This window comes from Argopecten irradians, chromosome 6, assembly GCF_041381155.1.
Source record: "Argopecten irradians isolate NY chromosome 6, Ai_NY, whole genome shotgun sequence".
Classification (NCBI taxonomy): Eukaryota; Metazoa; Mollusca; class Bivalvia; order Pectinida; family Pectinidae; genus Argopecten; species Argopecten irradians.
In genome coordinates, this window is record NC_091139.1 from 6,510,233 (window position 1) to 6,529,973 (window position 19,741).

Genomic DNA, 19,741 nt, shown 5'->3' on the forward strand with positions numbered 1-19,741 from the left:
GTACATTATTATAACCATTGGAATTTCAAATTTGATTTTACATTGTGTAGGCTGAGTGTTCAGTTCACCTGTGTATTAAGACCACCCAAGGGATAGAGAAAATGGACTTAATTAAGAGCCAGTGGTCTCTATACACAGGTTGTATTGTGTTAAATTTGGTCATTTTGAACCAAAGAAGAGTGAGTGGTCTTACTAGACAGGTAGTCTTTATACAGAGGTGGTTGCTTAGACAGGTTTCATTGTATTAGTTGTTAGTGTGGATACAAAATTGACTATAGATGATAGTAACTTATATAGATAGTGTACTTCAACTTAATTTCTTAAAGAAAACATTCAGAGGATTTATGTTGCCAGTATTTCATATATGGATAGGGGCCTTTTGCCTTTGCCCATCAAATTCATTGACCTATTCTAATTTCTTGACACTAATTCTCAATAAGTAAGAAGCCTAGAAACCTGATAATTTGGTCCTGTAGCATCCTAGAATGATGGCTACCAAGTTTGCTCAAATGAATGACCTTGACCTTCATTCAAGTTCGCAGCAGCCAAGTAGGCTGCAATCCAGAAATGACTTCTAGACAATATTTGGTAACGTTAGAGACCTGACATCAGGCCTATAGCATGGATGAAGTTCCTGACTCTCTTACTTTTAAGGTCACAGAGGTCAAATATCTGAAACCAATATCCGAATAAGTAAAAGGCTTAAAGTACTCCGAAATGAGGCTTTTAGTATGCTGAACGAAGCACTTTCAATGTCAAAGTTGTTAAGTGTATCAGAAACTAGCAACTTCTACTGAAAAGTATACAATGTGTTAAGTGATAGTCAAAGAACATTAAATTTTGATATTTTGTATTTTATCCAAAATGTTTTTCGTCTTTTCTTCTGTTGTTTAGGTTCATTGGCTTCATATTGTAGACACAGTCTTGTGGGTATTTTTGTTAGGGATAACAACAGATATATATATATATATAGGTCAAAAAAATGATAGATATTCACCAAAAGAAATCTCATTTGGGTATTCATTGACATTAAAGAGCTAAGGTCTATTCAGAATCTCAGATAAGGTTACCATAGCGACGTTTTATATAGGCCTTTGGTAACCAACATAGTGTGTCTATATTTGGTATCGAGGGGATTGGTCTTATTGAAATAAATGGTACCAGCAGGAAATGTTTACATGCTTTATAGAAATAATGTGAACAAACATCAGTACTGTGATTCCAGAAGTTTTGATGTTTTAAATTTGAGTAAATTAATGATAGTCACATGTTAGGGTAGTGCATGTCACAGAAATTTGAACTAAAAGAATTTGCTAATTACAGAACAGGCACACACAATATGAGTACCACAAAATATATATATATCTTAATACGTTTTTCGTTCATTGAATTTAAGAAATATTTTCTGCTCTTCTTGGTAGATATTGATTATCATATCATCAGTTTCTGTTCAAAATATTGACATTATGCTCACAAATATGTGACGTCACAATGATTAACTTATTACACAATATAAGCAAATAACTAGTAATGCATGACAACTGAACTGTTTCCTCAATACAATCTTACCTTGGAAACTAAAGACTTCAGATATGATCATATTTACAGTTATATTAGCCAATATTACGTTATAGCATGTTTTACTTTCTGACATTATAGATTTGAGATATAAATTATCCCTGTAGGTGGTGTTTATACAGAGGTGGTCACTAAGGCAGGTGGTCTTTATACAGAGGTGGTCACTAAGGCAGGTGGTTGTTATACAGAGGTGGTCACGAAGGCAGGTGGTCTTTATACAGAGGTGGTCAAGAAGGCAGGTGGACTTTATACAGAGGTGGTCACTAAGGCAGGTGGTCGTTATACAGAGGTGGTCACTGAGGCAGATTTCACTGAACTTTCCTTTTAATTTTGTATAACTATTACTGGCATCCTTGCATGTCCACATTTCGTACCAAAGCAAGGGTATAGCTAATACCTTACCATAGACATAGACAAGGCTGTGCCTGACTACACTACCAAACGATGGATCGAGTTATCCAGTCATCACTAATAGGATTAATGGGAAAGGCATTGTAATGGGTCTACACCGGATATTAGGAAATAGCTCCACAACAAGCCAGGCCACTAGGACAGTTAAACCTTGTGTCACCACTAAACAAGTCTATCTGTCACAGTATACCCTAATGTCCCCATCAAACAGTCTATCTGTCACAGTATACCCTGGTGTCAACACCAAACCAGTCTATCTGTCACAGTACCTGGTGTCACACAACATTATCTGTAGTATACCTGGTGTCACACCAAACCAGTCTATCTGTCACAGTATACCCTGGTGTCACACACACAAACCAGTCTATCTGTCACAGTATACCCTGGTGTCACCACCACCAAACCAGTCTATCTGTCACAGTATACCCTGGTGTCACCACCAAACCAGTCTATCTGTCACAGTATACCCTGGTGTCACCACCAAACCAGTCTATCTGTCACAGTATACCCTGGTGTCACCACCAAACCAGTCTATCTGTCACAGTATACCCTGGTGTCACCACCAAACCAGTCTATCTGTCACAGTATACCCTGGTGTCACCACCAAACCAGTCTATCTGTCACAGTATACCCTGGTGTCACCACCAAACCAGTCTATCTGTCACAGTATACCCTGGGTATACCCTGGTGTCACCACCAAACCAGTCTATCTGTCACAGTATACCCTGGTGTCACCACCAAACCAGTCTATCTGTCACAGTATACCCTGGTGTCACCACCAAACCAGTCTATCTGTCACAGTATACCCTGGTGTCACCACCAAACCAGTCTATCTGTCACAGTATACCCTGGTGTCACCACCAAACCAGTCTATCTGTCACAGTATACCCTGGTGTCACAACCAGTTCTCACAGTATACTTGTCACCCCACCAGTCTATCTGTCACAGTATACCCTGGTGTCACCACCAAACCAGTCTATCTGTCACAGTATACCCTGGTGTCACCACCAACCAGTCTATCTGTCACAGTATACCCTGTGTCACCACCAAACCAGTCTATCTGTCACAGTATACCCTGGTGTCCACCAACACCAGTCTTCTGTCACAGTATACCTGTGTCACCCCAAACCAGTCTATCTGTCACAGTATACCCTGGTGTCACCACCAAACCAGTCTATCTGTCACAGTATCTGTCACAGTATATCTGTCACAGTATACCCTGGTGTCACCACCAAACCAGTCTATCTGTCACAGTATACCCTGGTGTCACCACCAAACCAGTCTATCTGTCACAGTATACCCTGGTGTCACCACCAAACCAGTCTATCTGTCACAGTATACCCTGGTGTCACCACCAAACCAGTCTATCTGTCACAGTATACCCTGGTGTCACCAATAAACCAGTCTATCTGTCACAGTATACCCTGGTGTCACCACTAAACCAGTCTATCTGTCACAGTATACCCTGGTGTCACCACTAAACCAGTCTATCTGTCACAGTATACCCTGGTGTCATCCCTGTCACAGTATACCCTGGTGTCACCACCAAACCAGTCTATCTGTCACAGTATACCCTGGTGTCACCACCAAACCAGTCTATCTGTCACAGTATACCCTGGTGTCACCACCAAACCAGTCTATCTGTCACAGTATACCCTGGTGTCACCACCAAACCAGTCTATCTGTCACAGTATACCCTGGTGTCACCACCAAACCAGTCTCTCTATCTGTCACAGTATACCCTGGTGTCACCACCAAACCAGTCTATCTGTCACAGTATACCTTGTGTCACCACCAAACCAGTCTATCTGTCAGTATACCTGTGTCACACCAAACATCTATCTTCACAGTATACCATGGTGTCACTACCACCAACCATCTATCTGTCACAGTATACCCTGGTGTCACCACCAAACCAGTCTATCTGTCACAGTACCCTGGTGTCACCACCAAACCAGTCTATCTGTCACAGTTTACCCTGGTGTCATCACCAAACCAGTCTATCCACAAACCAGTCTATGTGTCACCACCAAACAGTACAGTATACCCTGGTGTCACCACACTAAACCAGTCTATCTATCACATTTTACCCTGGTGTCACCACCAAACCAGTCTATCTGTCACAGTATACCCTGGTGTCACCACCAAACCAGTCTATCTGTCACAGTATACCCTGGTGTCACCACTAAACCAGTCTATCTGTCACAGTATACCCTGGTGTCACCACTAAACCAGTCTATCTGTCACAGTATACCCTGGTGTCACCACTAAACCAGTCTATCTGTCAAAGTATACCCTGGTGTCACCACTCATTCAGTCTTTCTGTCATGGTGTCACCACTAAACTAGCCTATCTGTCACAGAGATGTGGTACCCTGGTCACCAGGATGGTGTAATCTTGTGAGGCCTCATCTCCAACTCGTTTGTCACCGACAGAGACAGCACTATTGGATGAAGCCATTAACAATTAGTGATGATCAGAAATGTCTGTTGGTGGCATTAACACAGCTGAATGGTGTGCCATCTGATAAAAGTCATGTGGTTATATAGGATCAAATTTCCAGAGAATGTTAGTTGGTTCATTACAATTTTATGTTTAACAAGGTTTAGTCAATAATCAGTAATACAGATATGGTTTTGATAATTGAATCCTGTTGGAGCATGACAGTGATGAGTTCCGTGCTGATTAAGCGGTATTGTATTTGCAGATTAATATTGTACCATTCGCAGAATAAACATCTCAAAGAGATTTTGTCAAATAGTGTGTGTAGAATTTTCCCAATTAACAAATCTGAATTAATCAATACATTATTTTAGAACTTTAAAAATTTGATGCTGTGTATTTTTGTGTGGTCTGCCTGACAACAGACTATATGAACAGATTCATATGTTTCTTTCTGATAGAAGAATCAATGTAAAACCTGTTGCAGCAATCACCTCTGTATAATGACCACCTGCTCAATAAGACCAAATTATTTAATTACAAATCATCAATTTTTATACCATGTGACTTGTGTATAAAGACAACATGCTTACTGAGACAACATTCTTTGAGTTTCAAATTGCCAACTTTAAGACAAATTGACCTGAAGACTGCTAAGCTATAAAGACTATGTTTACTGGGTACTTAAGATATATAGACTGCATGTCTTAATGAAGAATCAAGAGAGAAAAATATTTATTTTATCCTTTTGAATAACTTCAAAAATTAGCCTTAGCAATTGCAACCACCTCTGTATAAAGACCACCTTATCAATAAGACCACTTTCTTTGGGTCAAATATGGCCAATATCTACACTACTCGACCTGTCTATAATACCACTTTGCTGTAAAGACTGTTTTCCCCCATTATTTGGTGTTCTTTATAGACAGGTTTGACTGTATTTTATATCTTAATTATTGAAGAATCAAGAGAGAAAAATATTTTTTTGATCCATTTGAATATCTTCAAAAACCTACTTTAGCAACCACCTCTGTATAAAGACCATCTCCTCAATAAGACCACTTTATGTAGGTCTAAAACGGCCAATAGCAATACAATTTAACATCTGTATAAAGACAACTTAGCTTTAAAGACATTTCTTTCCTTTGTTTGTTTGGTGGTCTTTATAGACAGGTTTGACTGCATATGTAACAATATTCCAGTGAAAAAGAGGTTGTAATATATTGTATTCCTTCATCTTAGTATGTTTTGGTTAAAATCCTGTATTCATGTAGCAATGCCAAAGGCTTTGAACTGACGACTAGCAGACTTAATATAAAAGTGTTGTGGTGATGAGAGACCCTCTGTCAAAGATCCTTACAGCACCTTATCATACACTACAGTTGAGAGTTTCTAATGAGCGATTCCGTGTCTTCGAGGCATGCTTCAGTTATTTTATCACCAGTATACTTAAAGATATAAAAGTTTTTCTTAATTAGAAAGTCTACATCTTCCTGCAGGCAATTTATCTACTGCTAGAAAGAGTGTTGCTCATTTGAAGTTTGATCCAAAGCTTTTGAAAGCAAACATTATTGCATTTCCTTCAGAGAGTACAGCTTGTTTGTTCAAGCAGAGTTAATGGAATCCAATGCATGCATTGAAAACATTTAAATGCATCGCCTCAAATAATTTGGCATCAAAGTAACATCTCTGTTTTATTGTTTTTTTATTTCCAGCTAACCTCTTCCTTGCTGCAATATTCCTTAAAGAAAAGATCCGAGCCGAAAATCTTTTTGGTGAGTTGATGATTTAGTCTCGTTGTTTTTTGAAGCACAATGATCGAATCAAGGCTACATGAAATGTATAAACAGGGGGGATAATTTATGAAACAGGGGAAGTAACTACTGTTTAAAATTCAACTTGCTTCATTTGGCATAATAAGTGACCAGGGCAAATTTTAAAATTAAAAAAAAGGATAGGGATTGTTAATGAAATATTATTTCTGGAAGTTTCTCTGGAAGTTTCTAAAAAACCTGAAATATTTGAGGTTGTTGTTTCTTAAAGTAGCTAAAGAAAAAATGTGTATTGATAACTAAAGAACGATGAAAAAATAATGGGTGAGATAACTATATTGACTGAAACAAAACTGCTAGCACTAAAACAAAGGTGATTTCTGAAGCTAACCTTTTACCACTGTAGGCATAATGGACTCGTCCAGATCAATGCTTGGTAGAGTCTAATTTTAATGAAAATGTTTAAAATTCATACTAAAACTGAATCCATAAAGATATTTCAAAATTACAGTGTAGATAGGTGAGATAATTACCTTACACCATGTGCTTGTGGGATTCTTTTTGACAATTTTGCTTTGACACAATACAAATGATGTCAAAATTTTACAGCAAGGGCAGATAACTCATAATGACCTAGAATTGAAACTATATATTGCGCTATAAAAACCGATAGGATAAATGACACACTCAAATAGAGACAATCAATGTTGTGTATATGATTTGAAGAAAAATTAATCCATTAGAGACATCAATGTTGTGTATATGATATTAGAAGAAAATTAATCCATTAAACATATTTCATGTTATCAAGTAGTCTGAAAATTTAATTATAAGCATTGATGTAACTATTTTTTAACTTCATAGGGTTATGAAATCATTTTTTGTTTGCAAACCTTTGTGAGAATTCGCAGATTCACACAGTTTGCAAACAAAATTTCTTTCATACCCCTATGAAGTTAAAAATTAGTAACATTGATGCTTAATTGAAACTGTTTTATATTGAAGGTTCTGCCATGGCCGTAATTGGTGCTTTCCTCATCGTCACATTTTCATCAAAGGTTTGTATGTCCACTTAAAAATTCTGCTGCTTTCATCAAACTTCGTGCTATATAGCACTCTAAACTCGTGGGGTCAAAATTTTGCATTTTCCATACAGGGTATAATAGCTAGGATTAAATTTAGTATAACACTATAAAAAGGGCAAAAGTTCTACTATACAAGAAGACACAACACAAATATACCACAGTCTCCCAAAAAACACACCCGCACTTCATACACGCAACACACTGTATACATGGGAAGCCGTCCTTACATGACCCTGGCTGTTAATAGGACATTTAATCAAACAAACAAACATTAAATTTTGTGGTTCATTGATTCCAAGAATTCTTTGGTCTATTGTTCTTAGGTAAGTTAATGAGTTTCTGAATATTGCACTGCAGTGTTTAGAATTTTAGGATTGCAGTAAAAACATAAAATTAAAGCAAAAACAATCCACCTGCGAAATTTACCTACTATACTGTACATGAACCTGTATAATATATCATTCTCATGATTTTAACTTTACGCTTTTTCTGCTGGAATATTTCAATTAATATGATTGCAATAATTGTATTTTAATGATTATTTTACAATAATTGCAAAAGTGATGAGATCATCATTTCACTAAACTATTTAAAAATCATGTACAATTGCTCTAAAACTTGATTGCTTCCTCAAAGGATATTTACATTATTTGATTGGAATCCTAGAATGAATATCCCGAAATCAAATTAATGTAATACAACTTCAACTTAAAGAAATATTGGTTCACGATAGCCATACATCATAGAATGATATGGGTAACTCCAACTTTACATAAAGTTTATGAATATGACAAATATAGACATGACAATTAAAGTCAGTCTTGTGTCGGAATGTAGGAGAAATTCCTGACATTTCTAATCTGTTATTGCTTGAACATCATAATGCAGCACATCATCAATAATTGGATTGATCGAGTCTTATTATTTCAGTTTAAATTGGCCCCCAAGGGTTCATTTAACTTCAGTACAGCACTAATTATATAATAATGTATTGTCTATAAAATTATCAATATTATAATACATTTCAGTAACCCAAAAATCATATACCATATTCGACCCAATAAGCGCCCAGGGGGTTTAAAAATAAAGAAAAAATTGAAAAGGTGCTTAATAAGACAAAATTATTGCAATCCTATACAGTTATGGTCTTTATTTATGCCCTAAGCCCCTTGCAATGGAAATTCAGGCCCCAAAATGGGGAGGAGAGCTTATAGGGACATGGGTGCTTATTGGGTGGAATAAGGTACATGGATGTGGCTTTATTAGCTCTAATAATTTTGATTGAGATATTATTGAGGCTTCAATCAGTGCAGTAAGGAGAGTTTTATAGATTTTTTACGACAGTGATCCTGGAACAAAGATAGCCAACATTCCATATACACAGAATTTACAGAGATAATTGGATTTCTCAGAAAGAGCAAGTGATTACCTTCTTATAGAGCTTTTTAAGCATTCCTAAAATAGATCCAAGTGTTTGAGTTGGTCCAATTACTATCTGGTTCTATACACTCACAGAATATTCTATAAATGTACTGTATTTATTCAATTAGTCTTAAATGATGAAAAATGTCATACATCTGACGTGTGGTAATATTGACAAATAATTCAACCTACTTTCTACCTATTTCACAATGTTACAAAAACAGTAAAATTAGTCACATTAAATGATATTAATACATATAAAAATAATAACAGTGATAATGTGCTGAAAAATCTATAAACAGCATGCAAACATAATTCTGTTACAATGTACTGAAAAATCCATGAATGTCACTGTATTAAATTGTAACAAATTACAGTTACCACGTACTGCATATATATATGTAAACAAAATTATGAAATGTAATTAAAACGATCTATAGCAGAGTGGTTAAGATGTCCCAACTTTACATCACAATGCTCCATCTTGAAACCTATTTGAAGCATTTGTCAGGCAGTTGCCAGGTACTGACCGCTGGTTGGTGGTTGCTCTTCGAGTACTCCGGCTTTCCTCCACCAACAAACCTAGTACGTCCTTACATGACCCTGGCTGTTATTAGGACGTTAAACTGATAAACATGAAGCATTTGTCAAGTACTATTTGTAGGTCAGTGATCTTTTTCTGTGTATCTGGCTTTCTTCTACCAGAAATATCTGTCACATTCATAAATTACCATTTCTGGTGATAGAAATGAAACAACAAAAATTTGAAGGATCTGGTTTCAAATTTTAGTTACCTGTACAGTAAAGCACATACTGTATTCGATCCAATGAATGCCCAGGGCGTTTAAAAAAAATGAAAAAGTGCTAATAAGATGAAATTATTGCAAATCTATACAGTTTTTTGTCTTTATTTATGCCTGGGCAATTGAAATCAAGGGCTCAAAAATGGGCAGGGGTGTTTACAGGGACATGGGCGCTTATTGGGTCGAATACGGTATATAACATACAAGCTGGTTATAACAAATTCAAAAGTTAAACTGTAATATTTTTCATTCACTGTCGGGGTTCCTATGTAAATAATGTATTATGCTTATAAGGAAGTAATTTTCTTGGTCCCCAGAGGTTTGTTATAACCACGTTTTACCACACAGTTATGACATACAGTGCTAAGCTAACAATAAGCTATGATGTTGGTAATTAATTAATCAATCAATTGTGGTGTTGTAGACGGAGACAGTACGAGACGGAGAGCAGCTCAACTCTGCTGTCACGCAGGTGTCTTTCATAGTTTATATCGTAAGTATATTCCATATCACAGAGTTATCCTTATACAAGGGTGCATAGAGTATTGTCCACTAAGGCAGGGTTTACATATTTATCAATTATGGACCTTTATTGAGGTCGATATGGTGTTATATTGCCTGAGTAGATTAAATAATGACCGAGTGCGTAGCCCGAAGTCATTATTTACAGAGAATTTACTTTGCACTAATAATTACTATGTGACCTTGTGAACACAATAACTTCAGTAAATGTAAAACAAGCTTAATGAAGACTAATATTGGAATGATCTCGGACGAGTTTAAAAATCAGCATGATTTGACTGTAATTTACAAAGTTATTGCCCTTTGCACTGATAATTATTATTAACCCTTGTGAACACGATAACGTGAGTACTGGGTAAATACAAACTGAGCTTAATCAAACTTTTTATGTAGACTAATGTTGGAAAGATCTCGTACGAGTTCAAAAATCAGTTTAATTCGGCAGTAATTTACGGAGTTATTGCCCTTTGCACTAATAATTACTATTAGACCTTGTAAATACGATAATTTGAATAAATATGCACAGTATAAAATTTTCATTTACAGTGTATGGAGCTTGTATTTCTGGTTGTGTTACGGTATAAACTTTATTTTTTCAGTGTATGGTGCTAGTATTACTGCTTGTGTTACTGTATAAACTTTTTATTTACAGTGTATGGAGCTTGTATTTCTGGTTGTGTTACAGTATAAACTTTATTTTTTTAGTGTATGGAGCTAGTATTCCTGGTTGTGTTGTTTCTGATCCTGTACTGGCTGGAGATAAGAAAGGTTGTGGTGTATCTCCTCATAGCCTCTGTTATAGGTAAGTCTTGAACATATGTGTGGAGGATTGAGGAAAATCTATCAGTACCCGTATCAGTTTTCCCTTTTTCCTGTTTTCCCTGCAGGACTTCTTGGTCTTTTATCCTTTTACATTGAATATAACATAAACGATTGCTGTGCAGCATGATTTGCTTTAAGTTTTAAAAGATTTGACTTGGAGTTTACCATTTTGTACGGTAATCTATTGAACATACCGTATTCAACGCAATAAGCGCCCAGGGTGTTCAAAAATTTGACAAAAATGACAAAATTATTGAAAACCTATACAGTTTTGGACAAGAAAATTAAAAATTGTGGCCTCAAAAGGGTGAGGGGTGCCTATTGAGTAGATTACGGTACATGTATTTCACATTAAATGTAGACGTGGATGTGGCGCAGTGGTAGAAGGTGCAGGTATGTTTGGCTAGGCTATTGGGTGCCGTAGATCGTGAATTCGAGGCCCGTATAGGGCACAAGCCAATAAATTGTCATGCTTTGTTAAATTGTGTTTCTTTGATATTTAACATTAAATATACCTATACATTTGTACCAGTAATATGAAGTCAGGGTAATAGAGAAATGTGTCACATGTTATTTATTTCTAAAATTTATGATATATAAAGATGTTAAATGTGTGGATCAGTTTTGGTAGCCTTATCTATATCACATTGTCATTTCAGCTTCCTTTACCGTCATATGTGCCAAAGGTTTGTCGGGAATGATCCAGCTGTCGTTCGCTGGCAACTCCCAGTTTGGCCATCCCATAATGTACGCCATGGCCATTATCATGATTCTCACTGCTGTAATACAGGTCAAGTAAGTTACAACTTTTTAAATAGCATGGAGGAGAAATTGTTTTTGGAAGAGGTTATGTCAAACGTCATGCAAATTTTTAGGTCACCAGAGAAGAAAGTGAAAGAAAGATGAAAGAAAAAAGAGAAAAAAAAAAAACAAATATGTAACCTTGCCCAAATTTCTTGAAATAATTTATTAATAAGTCAAAAACAGACTTCAGTCAAATATTTTTATTAAAGTTAATTACATAATGAAGTAACTTAACTTTTTTTACTTAAGTTCAGGGCCTCTTGTTTCAAGAAATCTGGGCCTGATGCAAAGAGCCAATAAGCTAATGACAGTTATGCCATGATGTGTAATTCGCCACATTTGTCATTCATTGATTTGTACATTACCTTTTCATTTAAGTTCAACGAATTTTGAAGAAAAAAAATAAGAGTAGAATCAACTTATCTGAACAACTTCATCTTTTCTTAGAATTATTTACGCTTATTATATGTTAGCTTCTCTTAGGTATGGGGTTTTAATTTTGTGCAATTGGTTCGCTGACCCATGGGGCGTGAGATACAGGTAAAAAGGGGTCCATTTGGTTATACATTTGTACTCCTTCTCGGAAAGTAGAGGTTCTAAATTGTACAAATAACTGGGATGGCACTTAAATCAGAGCCAAAAACTATCATATTATGAACAATTTCATTTCTGAAAATTGTAACTGGATATATGGTATATGTATATGTGTAATATATTATAATGCTTTTAATTTTCTTTGGGCATATATTTTGCTGAAACTGCTGAAAGAGTGATCAATCCAATCGCTTTTCGCCTTTGTCACTATTTCATTTAAAAAAAAACAACACTTTGCTTTAATGTACCAGCCTTTCTAGAAACTATTTTGTATACCAAATCTACACCAAATTGCATCAAACTTTTGACTTGTCAGAGCGTTCCATAGCTAAAGTATTGATTTTGTCATGGAGCTACAATCTGGTTTGTCTGAACTGATGACATATAACTATGTGATTTCTGTCCACTGAGTGTATAAGACTGCATTTGGTAGTAGTATACTGTCACAATTATATAGAAATCTGGATGTTAAAAGAATTTTGGTATTCAAACAGTCAAACTTTTCTATAAAGACCTGCAGCCAAGGGACAGAGGAACAAGAGGCCCAGAGGGCCTGTATCACTCACCTGGTTATTGTAATGCCAAGTAATGTTCTGATTACAGGATCATTGTTTCTTTTCTGAAGGGGGAGTAAAGCCAAAATTTATACAAACTCTGTTCCCCTTCCCCCAAGGATGTTTCTGGCCAATTTTGGTTACATTCCATGCAGAACTGTATGACTAGTAGCAATTGAAAGAAATGTTGATGGACGGACGGACAATGGACGCCACGCCATGACATAAGCTCACTGAGCTAAAAATGGACTTTGTAGACAGGTAGTCTTTATGCACAGGTTGACTTTATAGCGAAGTGGTATTTATATACAGGTTTAAATGTAGTGAATTTGGTCAATCAATACCCTAAACAGTCTAATTAAGCAAGTTGCTATGGCAGGTTGTACTATACAGACACCTGTCTAATAAGACACCTTTCTGTCTGTCCCTTTGGATATCTCATTTCACAGGCTTGACTGTATTTTAATTGTTAGTTTTGCTCCACTCATGTTAATAAATTTGTTTGTATGAAATATTATGTTGTCTTAATTAATTCCAAAACCATCAAACATAATGTGTAATTACATTTAACCTGGTCGCTAAACTGGAGTAATAAACATCTGTCGATAAAAATGTCCTAAATTAAAAGAAGAAAAAAAAACACGAAATGACATGGATGCGGTAATCTACAAACTAATAAGTCGTCCTCTGATGAATTCCCAACACATTATACCCTACAAGCTGACAGCTAATTGGCTGAAGTCAACCTGTTGCCTTATAAGATGGCAACACAGACAGTAATCTGTCTATTCGGAATGTTTACTTTCTATGTGAGTGTCAAGATTTCCACATGTGTGGTTCCCAAAAGAAGTATATGTCGGATTTGTCTAGAAACAAATTTTTTTCACACCTTGGTTTATTTTACTTCCCTTTTCCTTTAACTTTGACGATTTAAACACAAACAGCTAACAGTACATGTAGTAATCCTGCCATGTGCCATGTCGGTTGCTGGGAACATTGATACCTGTCAAATTGGACATATAATCTAACCACAGGAGACACTCTCCTTTAACAGCAATATTGAAATGTCATAGATCAGGCTAAAGATCCATCAGCATAGATCTGTATGATGACACCGCATCGATGAGATGAAGATGTTGGCCGAGGTCACTTCCTGATTCTGAAAGAAATGGTGATGTGAAGATTTCATCCTTCTTAAATGGTAATTAAAAAAAGTAGCTTGATTAGTATTGTTTCTGTGTTTTTACAAACAGAGAGGATTTGATTTGTTTCAGGTTTCTGAATGAAGCCATGAAGAGTTTTGAGTCGACAGTTGTGGTACCAACCAACTTTGTATTCTTCACCATTAGTGCAATCGTAGCAGGTAAGTCAAGAACAAGGGGTAGTGGTTAGTGTGTCTGACATATATAGCAGGTAAGTCAAGGATAAGGGGTAGTGGTTAATGTGTCTGACATATATAGCAGGTAAGTCAAGGACAAGGGGTATTGGTTAGTGTGTCTGACATATGAAATAGGTAAGTCAAGGATAAGAGGTAGTGGTTAATGTGTTTGACATATATAGCAGGTAAGTCAAGGACAAGGGGTATTGGTTAGTGTGTCTGACATATAAAATAGGTAAGTCAAGGACAAGGGGTAGTGGTTAGTGTGTCTGACATATATAGCAGGTAAGTCAAGGATAAGGGGTAGTGGTTAATGTGTCTGACATATATAGCAGGTAAGTCAAGGACAAGGGGTAGTGGCCTGCATGGTTAGTGTGTCTGACATATATAGTCGGTAAGTCAAGGACAAGGGGTAGTGGTTAGTGTGTCTGACATATAAAATAGGTAAGTCAAGGACAAGGGGTAGTGGTTAGTGTGTCTGACATATATAGCAGGTAAGTCAAGGATAAGAGGTAGTGGTTAATGTGTAAGTCAAGGACAAGGGGTAGTGGTTAGTGTGTCTGACATATATAGCAGGTAAGTCAAGGACAAGGGGTAGTGGTTAGTGTGTCTGACATATATAATAGGTAAGTCAAGGATAAGGGGTGGTGGTTAGTGTGTCTGACATATATAAACGGTAAGTCACGATCAAGGGGTAGTGGTTAGTGTGTCTGACATATATAATAGGTAGGTCAAGGACAAGGGGTAGTGGTTAGTGTGTCTGACATATATAACAGGTAAGTCAAGAACAAGGGGTAGTGGTAAGTGTGTCTGACATATATAACAGGTAAGTCAAGAACAAGGGGTAGTGGTTAATGTGTCTGACATATATAACAGGTAAGTCAAGGACAAGGGGTAGTGGTTAATATGTCTGACATATATAACAGGTAAGTCAAGGACAAGGGTAGTGGTTAGTGTGTCTGACATATATAGCAGGTAAGTCAAGGACAAAGGGTAGTGGTTAGTGTGTCTGAGATATATAGCAGGTAAGTCAAGGACAAGGGGTAGTGGTGAGTGTGTCTGAGATATGAGATAATTTTCATGTTAAAAGATTAAAATGAAAAACTGTCAAACTTATTTTGTACACTTTCTATTTCAGGGATAGTATTTTATAAGGAGTTCTGGGGGCTGAATGGACTGGAGATCTGTATGTTCTTGGTCGGGTATGTAAAACATCTGTATACACAAGTACATAGAACAGTTACAGCATTATACAAATTATGATATCTGTACAACAAATAATGATAACACATACATCTACAACAGTTGATGATAGCATCTATACAAACATAATGATTACATGCTATGATAGCATTTCATAGAATTGAGGACATCATTGCTTTTTTGCACCATGTTTTCATCACCACGGTACTGCCACTAGCCACAAACATTGACATGATGTAACGTTTTGCCTGACAGGTGTTTGATGTCGTTCGTGGGCGTTTACTTCATCACGATGAACAGAAGCCCCGAGAGTGAGTCTGAGTCGGCGGGTGTTATATCTGATACTGCCTCCGTTGACAGTAAACAGCAGGTCACAGCTAATATATTTCCTGGTAGGTAACAGCAACATCCATAATGGGCAAGTAGATTACAAGAATAAATCTGGAAAAATCATTCAAGTCATTTTACCTTGAGCTCTTATATTCTCAAAGTCACTACAAAGCTATTTAAATACAAGCATACATATTCTTCTAAAAAATCCAAGGGCTTCAGGTCATTATATTTGAACAGAAGCAATATTGTATAAGAATGACTATGAAGTTAATTCAGGTGAATGACCTTGACCTCAAAGTCACAGGTGTTGAATGGCTTTTGATTGATATGATATTGAAATGAGAAATTTCTAAGCAATTATATTTTATTTATCGGCCTGATAAGATCAGTTTGTTAATGATTTCATTTTCATTTTCAATTTCAATTTCATTTTAAAAAGCCTGGTTGTTAGCCACAGTGAATGTCGGTGAGGTCCAGCCAAAAGGAGACATCCAACATCTCAGTGATAACGACAGAGCTCCGTTTTTATCACCTCTACCAGAGGAGAGTTCTACTTCCTTAGACACGTTGTCGAGCCACGAGGACTCCCCAGTACACTCTAAGCCGCCCACATCTTACGGAGCTACAGGGTGATAGAACCTATAGATACAATAAAGTACAGTGAGATGTATAAAAGAGTATATATTTTAATATATTGATAGCTATAATATACATTTATAAATTGTTTTGTTGTGTCTGATAGTTAATTAGGAAATGTGAAAATCAACAAATGTTTTAGCTGTGGAAAATACCTGGGTTGGCAGCTTTAGTGTGATGTGTCATATTGAAAGTGATCAATTTATCAATATTTAGACAGTAGATATAATTGTGAAGTATTTGATGTTGTTTTAATTTGTTCCAAAAAATTGTATTATTGATATATGTACATGCCAAAATATTTAGTAGTCACTACTATCCTAGCTAGTTATTATCTAGCACAATTCATACATTAGACATGAATGTTTTGTATTTTCAATTTGTGAAGCAGAAGAAAATAATTTTGAATCTCTAGAAAACTTTATTACACTTTTTTATGATTATTTGTTTTCCACCTGTAATAATACTACTTCTTGCCAACCTTAGATTAGGAGAAGATTTGAGATCTCAACCCTTCAGTTAATTAATCACTTATGAGTTTATGAGAAATTTTATTGTATGCACAAAGAAGTTTGGCAGTCTTGATTCCATAGTAACTATTAATAAAGAAATGACACTGTAAGTTGAGGAAGACATGGAGTAGCTGCAATATTGTAGTTCTAAAGACTTTTCAGCTGATATTGTTGTTGTCTTTAGGTATTTATATTCGTTCGATACATGGAGGTGATTGTTGCTAGGGACTATACTACACAGACATGATTGTTGTGAAGGACAACACTACATGGAGGTGATGGTTACTAGGGACAACACTACATGGAGGTGATTGTTACTAGGGACAACATTACATGGAGGTGATGGTTACTAGGGACAACACTACATGGAGGTGATTGTTACTAGGGACAACACTACATGGAGGTGATTGTTACTAGGGACAACATTACATGGAGGTGATGGGTACTAGGGACAACACTACATGGAGGTGATTGTTACTAGGGACAACACTACATGGAGGTGATTGTTACTAGGGACAACACTACATGGAGGTGATTGTTACTAGGGACAACACTACATGGAGGTGATTGTTACTAGGGACAACATTACATGGAGGTGATGGTTACTAGGGACAACACTACATGGAGGTGATTGTTACTAGGGACAACACTACATGGAGGTGATGGTTTCTAGGGACAACACTACATGGAGGTGATTGTTACTAGGGACAACACTACATGGAGATGATCGTTGCTAGGGACAACATTACATGGAGGTGGTTGTTGCTAGGGACAACACTACATGGAGGTGGTTGTTGCTAGGGACAACACTACATGGAGGTGATGGTTACTAGGGACAACACTACATGGAGGTGATGGTTACTAGGGACAACACTACATGGAGGTGATGGTTACTAGGGACAACATCACATGGAGATGATGGTTACTAGGGACATTACATTGACTATTGTTTTTAGAAACGTTCTATAAATTGATGTAGTAAGGTAAACATATCTTCTAGACCATATTTATTTAGAATTATACATTATAATACATTTATAGTTGAGGGTTTTGTTGTTGTTTTTAATTACTATATTAATATTACCATATGGTATTGTATTGTATTTATACATTAAGTATTGTTTATATACTATGTGATTGTATTCTTTGTGTCTTGATAAAGGGGCAGATTGCTTTTAATTGCCTCCACAATGTGACAAATCATGTTAACACAGTGTATTTACTTATTTGTCCCATAGAAATCAATATACAAAAAATGTAGTATATATGTTTAAGCAGATGTCCTATGTATATAAAGCTAATGCATTGTAATCATGATTTCCATGTGGTGCATTTCAATTTGTATTTATTTTTGCTACTTGCTAAATGCTCATTTTACAAGTATTTTGTTTTTCTTTCTTTTTTTGTTTTTCATATCTTACATTGATAACTGTTCCTTACCTTTGCTCAAAAAAGTTTTACATGTTTCTCCTACTGTTAATGTAAAGAAATCCCTATTCACATAGAAAATTATACATATTAAGTAATGTACATATCTCTGCTATTTACATGTATACATTTTCCTGTTTATGAATATATGGGTAGTATAACTTGTCTTAATTGGATGTCACCGATATCAGCATATGTGGCCAACATACACAGTTTCTGAATTACACAGGTTTTAATCACTACAGATTAAGAAGTGAAATCCAATACAATCAAGCCAGAATAGAGATATCCAGATTGGACAATGGTCGGTTTTGACAGGTTATACTGTACATAAGATATTTTTTTTTGTATTGATTTGTTACAAGGTGTAAGTATAGTGTATGTGTATCCAAAGTACAGTGGATTTTAATATCAATGACTCATTCTTTTGTTAAAATTCAAAAGTCAGATGAATTTTATTCTTATTTACATACAAAATAACATTCCACAGATCTGGCTTCTAGATCATGAAACAAAATGTCTTAGTTTAGACCTAGCCAATCACAGATGATGTAATGAAAAGGTACGCCATTGTTGATTGGCTAAGCAAAAACTTAAGACAAAGATATCCTATATTAAAATGTCAATGTTTGATACATCCCACACTTATTAAAACACACATGTCCAGTGATTGTTTTACAAATGTACACATTGAGATCTAGTATTTGTCATCAGTTTGGAATTGAGTCTTTTCTCCTGTAGTATGTTGGAATCTGTAGAATCTCTTTTACAAGATTGATCAGATAAACCTGTTATGTTATATGACCAAACTAGTTAGTGATAGTGAGGAATCGTTGACAAGTTGTTAAGTGAGTGCTATCGAAATTCAGGATTCAGAATTTTTGTCACATAATGGCATTCAAGTACATCTATAATACATAAATTTTCAATTTGAACAAATAGTCAGAAGTTTGATTAATGGATGATTATATATTATATGATCTTAGGTTTTCAGAACTTTATGCATTACATGTATCTCCGAGCAACACTCCATGTAAGATGGAAAGTGAATTCTAAGATTCTTTTTACTAGATGGCTTAGTTAAAGTACCCCTGGTATTAGTAACACATTCCATTATTCTGCCATGATTTTATTATATATATCTTTTGTACCATTTTTTTATTTTCCTGTCCGTCCACGTACCTCTTTCACTTGCCAGTATCATCCGTAAATATCGTCCAACGGATCATTAGAACCATATAACAGGGTTGTGTTCGTCTTAACATTAGCGTAGTTTTCAGCATTGGGTCGTGGATTCATTCAGGGTGCTTGTTCATGTTATACAGATAAGGAAAGTTTTTAAAGAGGATGTATTCATCAAGATCCTTTTCAAAATATATATCCATGCGGATGAGCTATTGTGGATTGTCTCCCCTGAATGTTTTTCTCTTCATCCAATAAAT

At 35.9% G+C, this 19,741-nt stretch overlaps 1 protein-coding gene across 3 annotated transcripts in view; it reads left to right on the plus strand.

Annotated features, from left to right (window-relative positions):
* Nucleotides 1–17,488, plus strand: part of LOC138324815 (NIPA-like protein 2) — a 28,125-nt gene extending 10,637 nt beyond the window's left edge. For 2 of the 3 annotated variants that reach the window (XM_069269988.1, XM_069269990.1), the window contains exons 4-12: nt 6,147–6,206; nt 7,209–7,261; nt 9,938–10,006; nt 10,741–10,837; nt 11,517–11,652; nt 14,084–14,172; nt 15,326–15,389; nt 15,646–15,782; nt 16,163–17,488. In XM_069269988.1, the coding sequence (XP_069126089.1) occupies nt 6,147–6,206; nt 7,209–7,261; nt 9,938–10,006; nt 10,741–10,837; nt 11,517–11,652; nt 14,084–14,172; nt 15,326–15,389; nt 15,646–15,782; nt 16,163–16,356 (899 nt within the window). In that variant the 3' untranslated portion in view covers nt 16,357–17,488. The remainder of the gene's footprint in view (nt 1–6,146; nt 6,207–7,208; nt 7,262–9,937; nt 10,007–10,740; nt 10,838–11,516; nt 11,653–14,083; nt 14,173–15,325; nt 15,390–15,645; nt 15,783–16,162) is intronic. The other variant, XM_069269989.1, reaches the window with a different exon arrangement.
* The last annotated feature ends 2,253 nt before the right edge of the window (nt 17,489–19,741 follow it).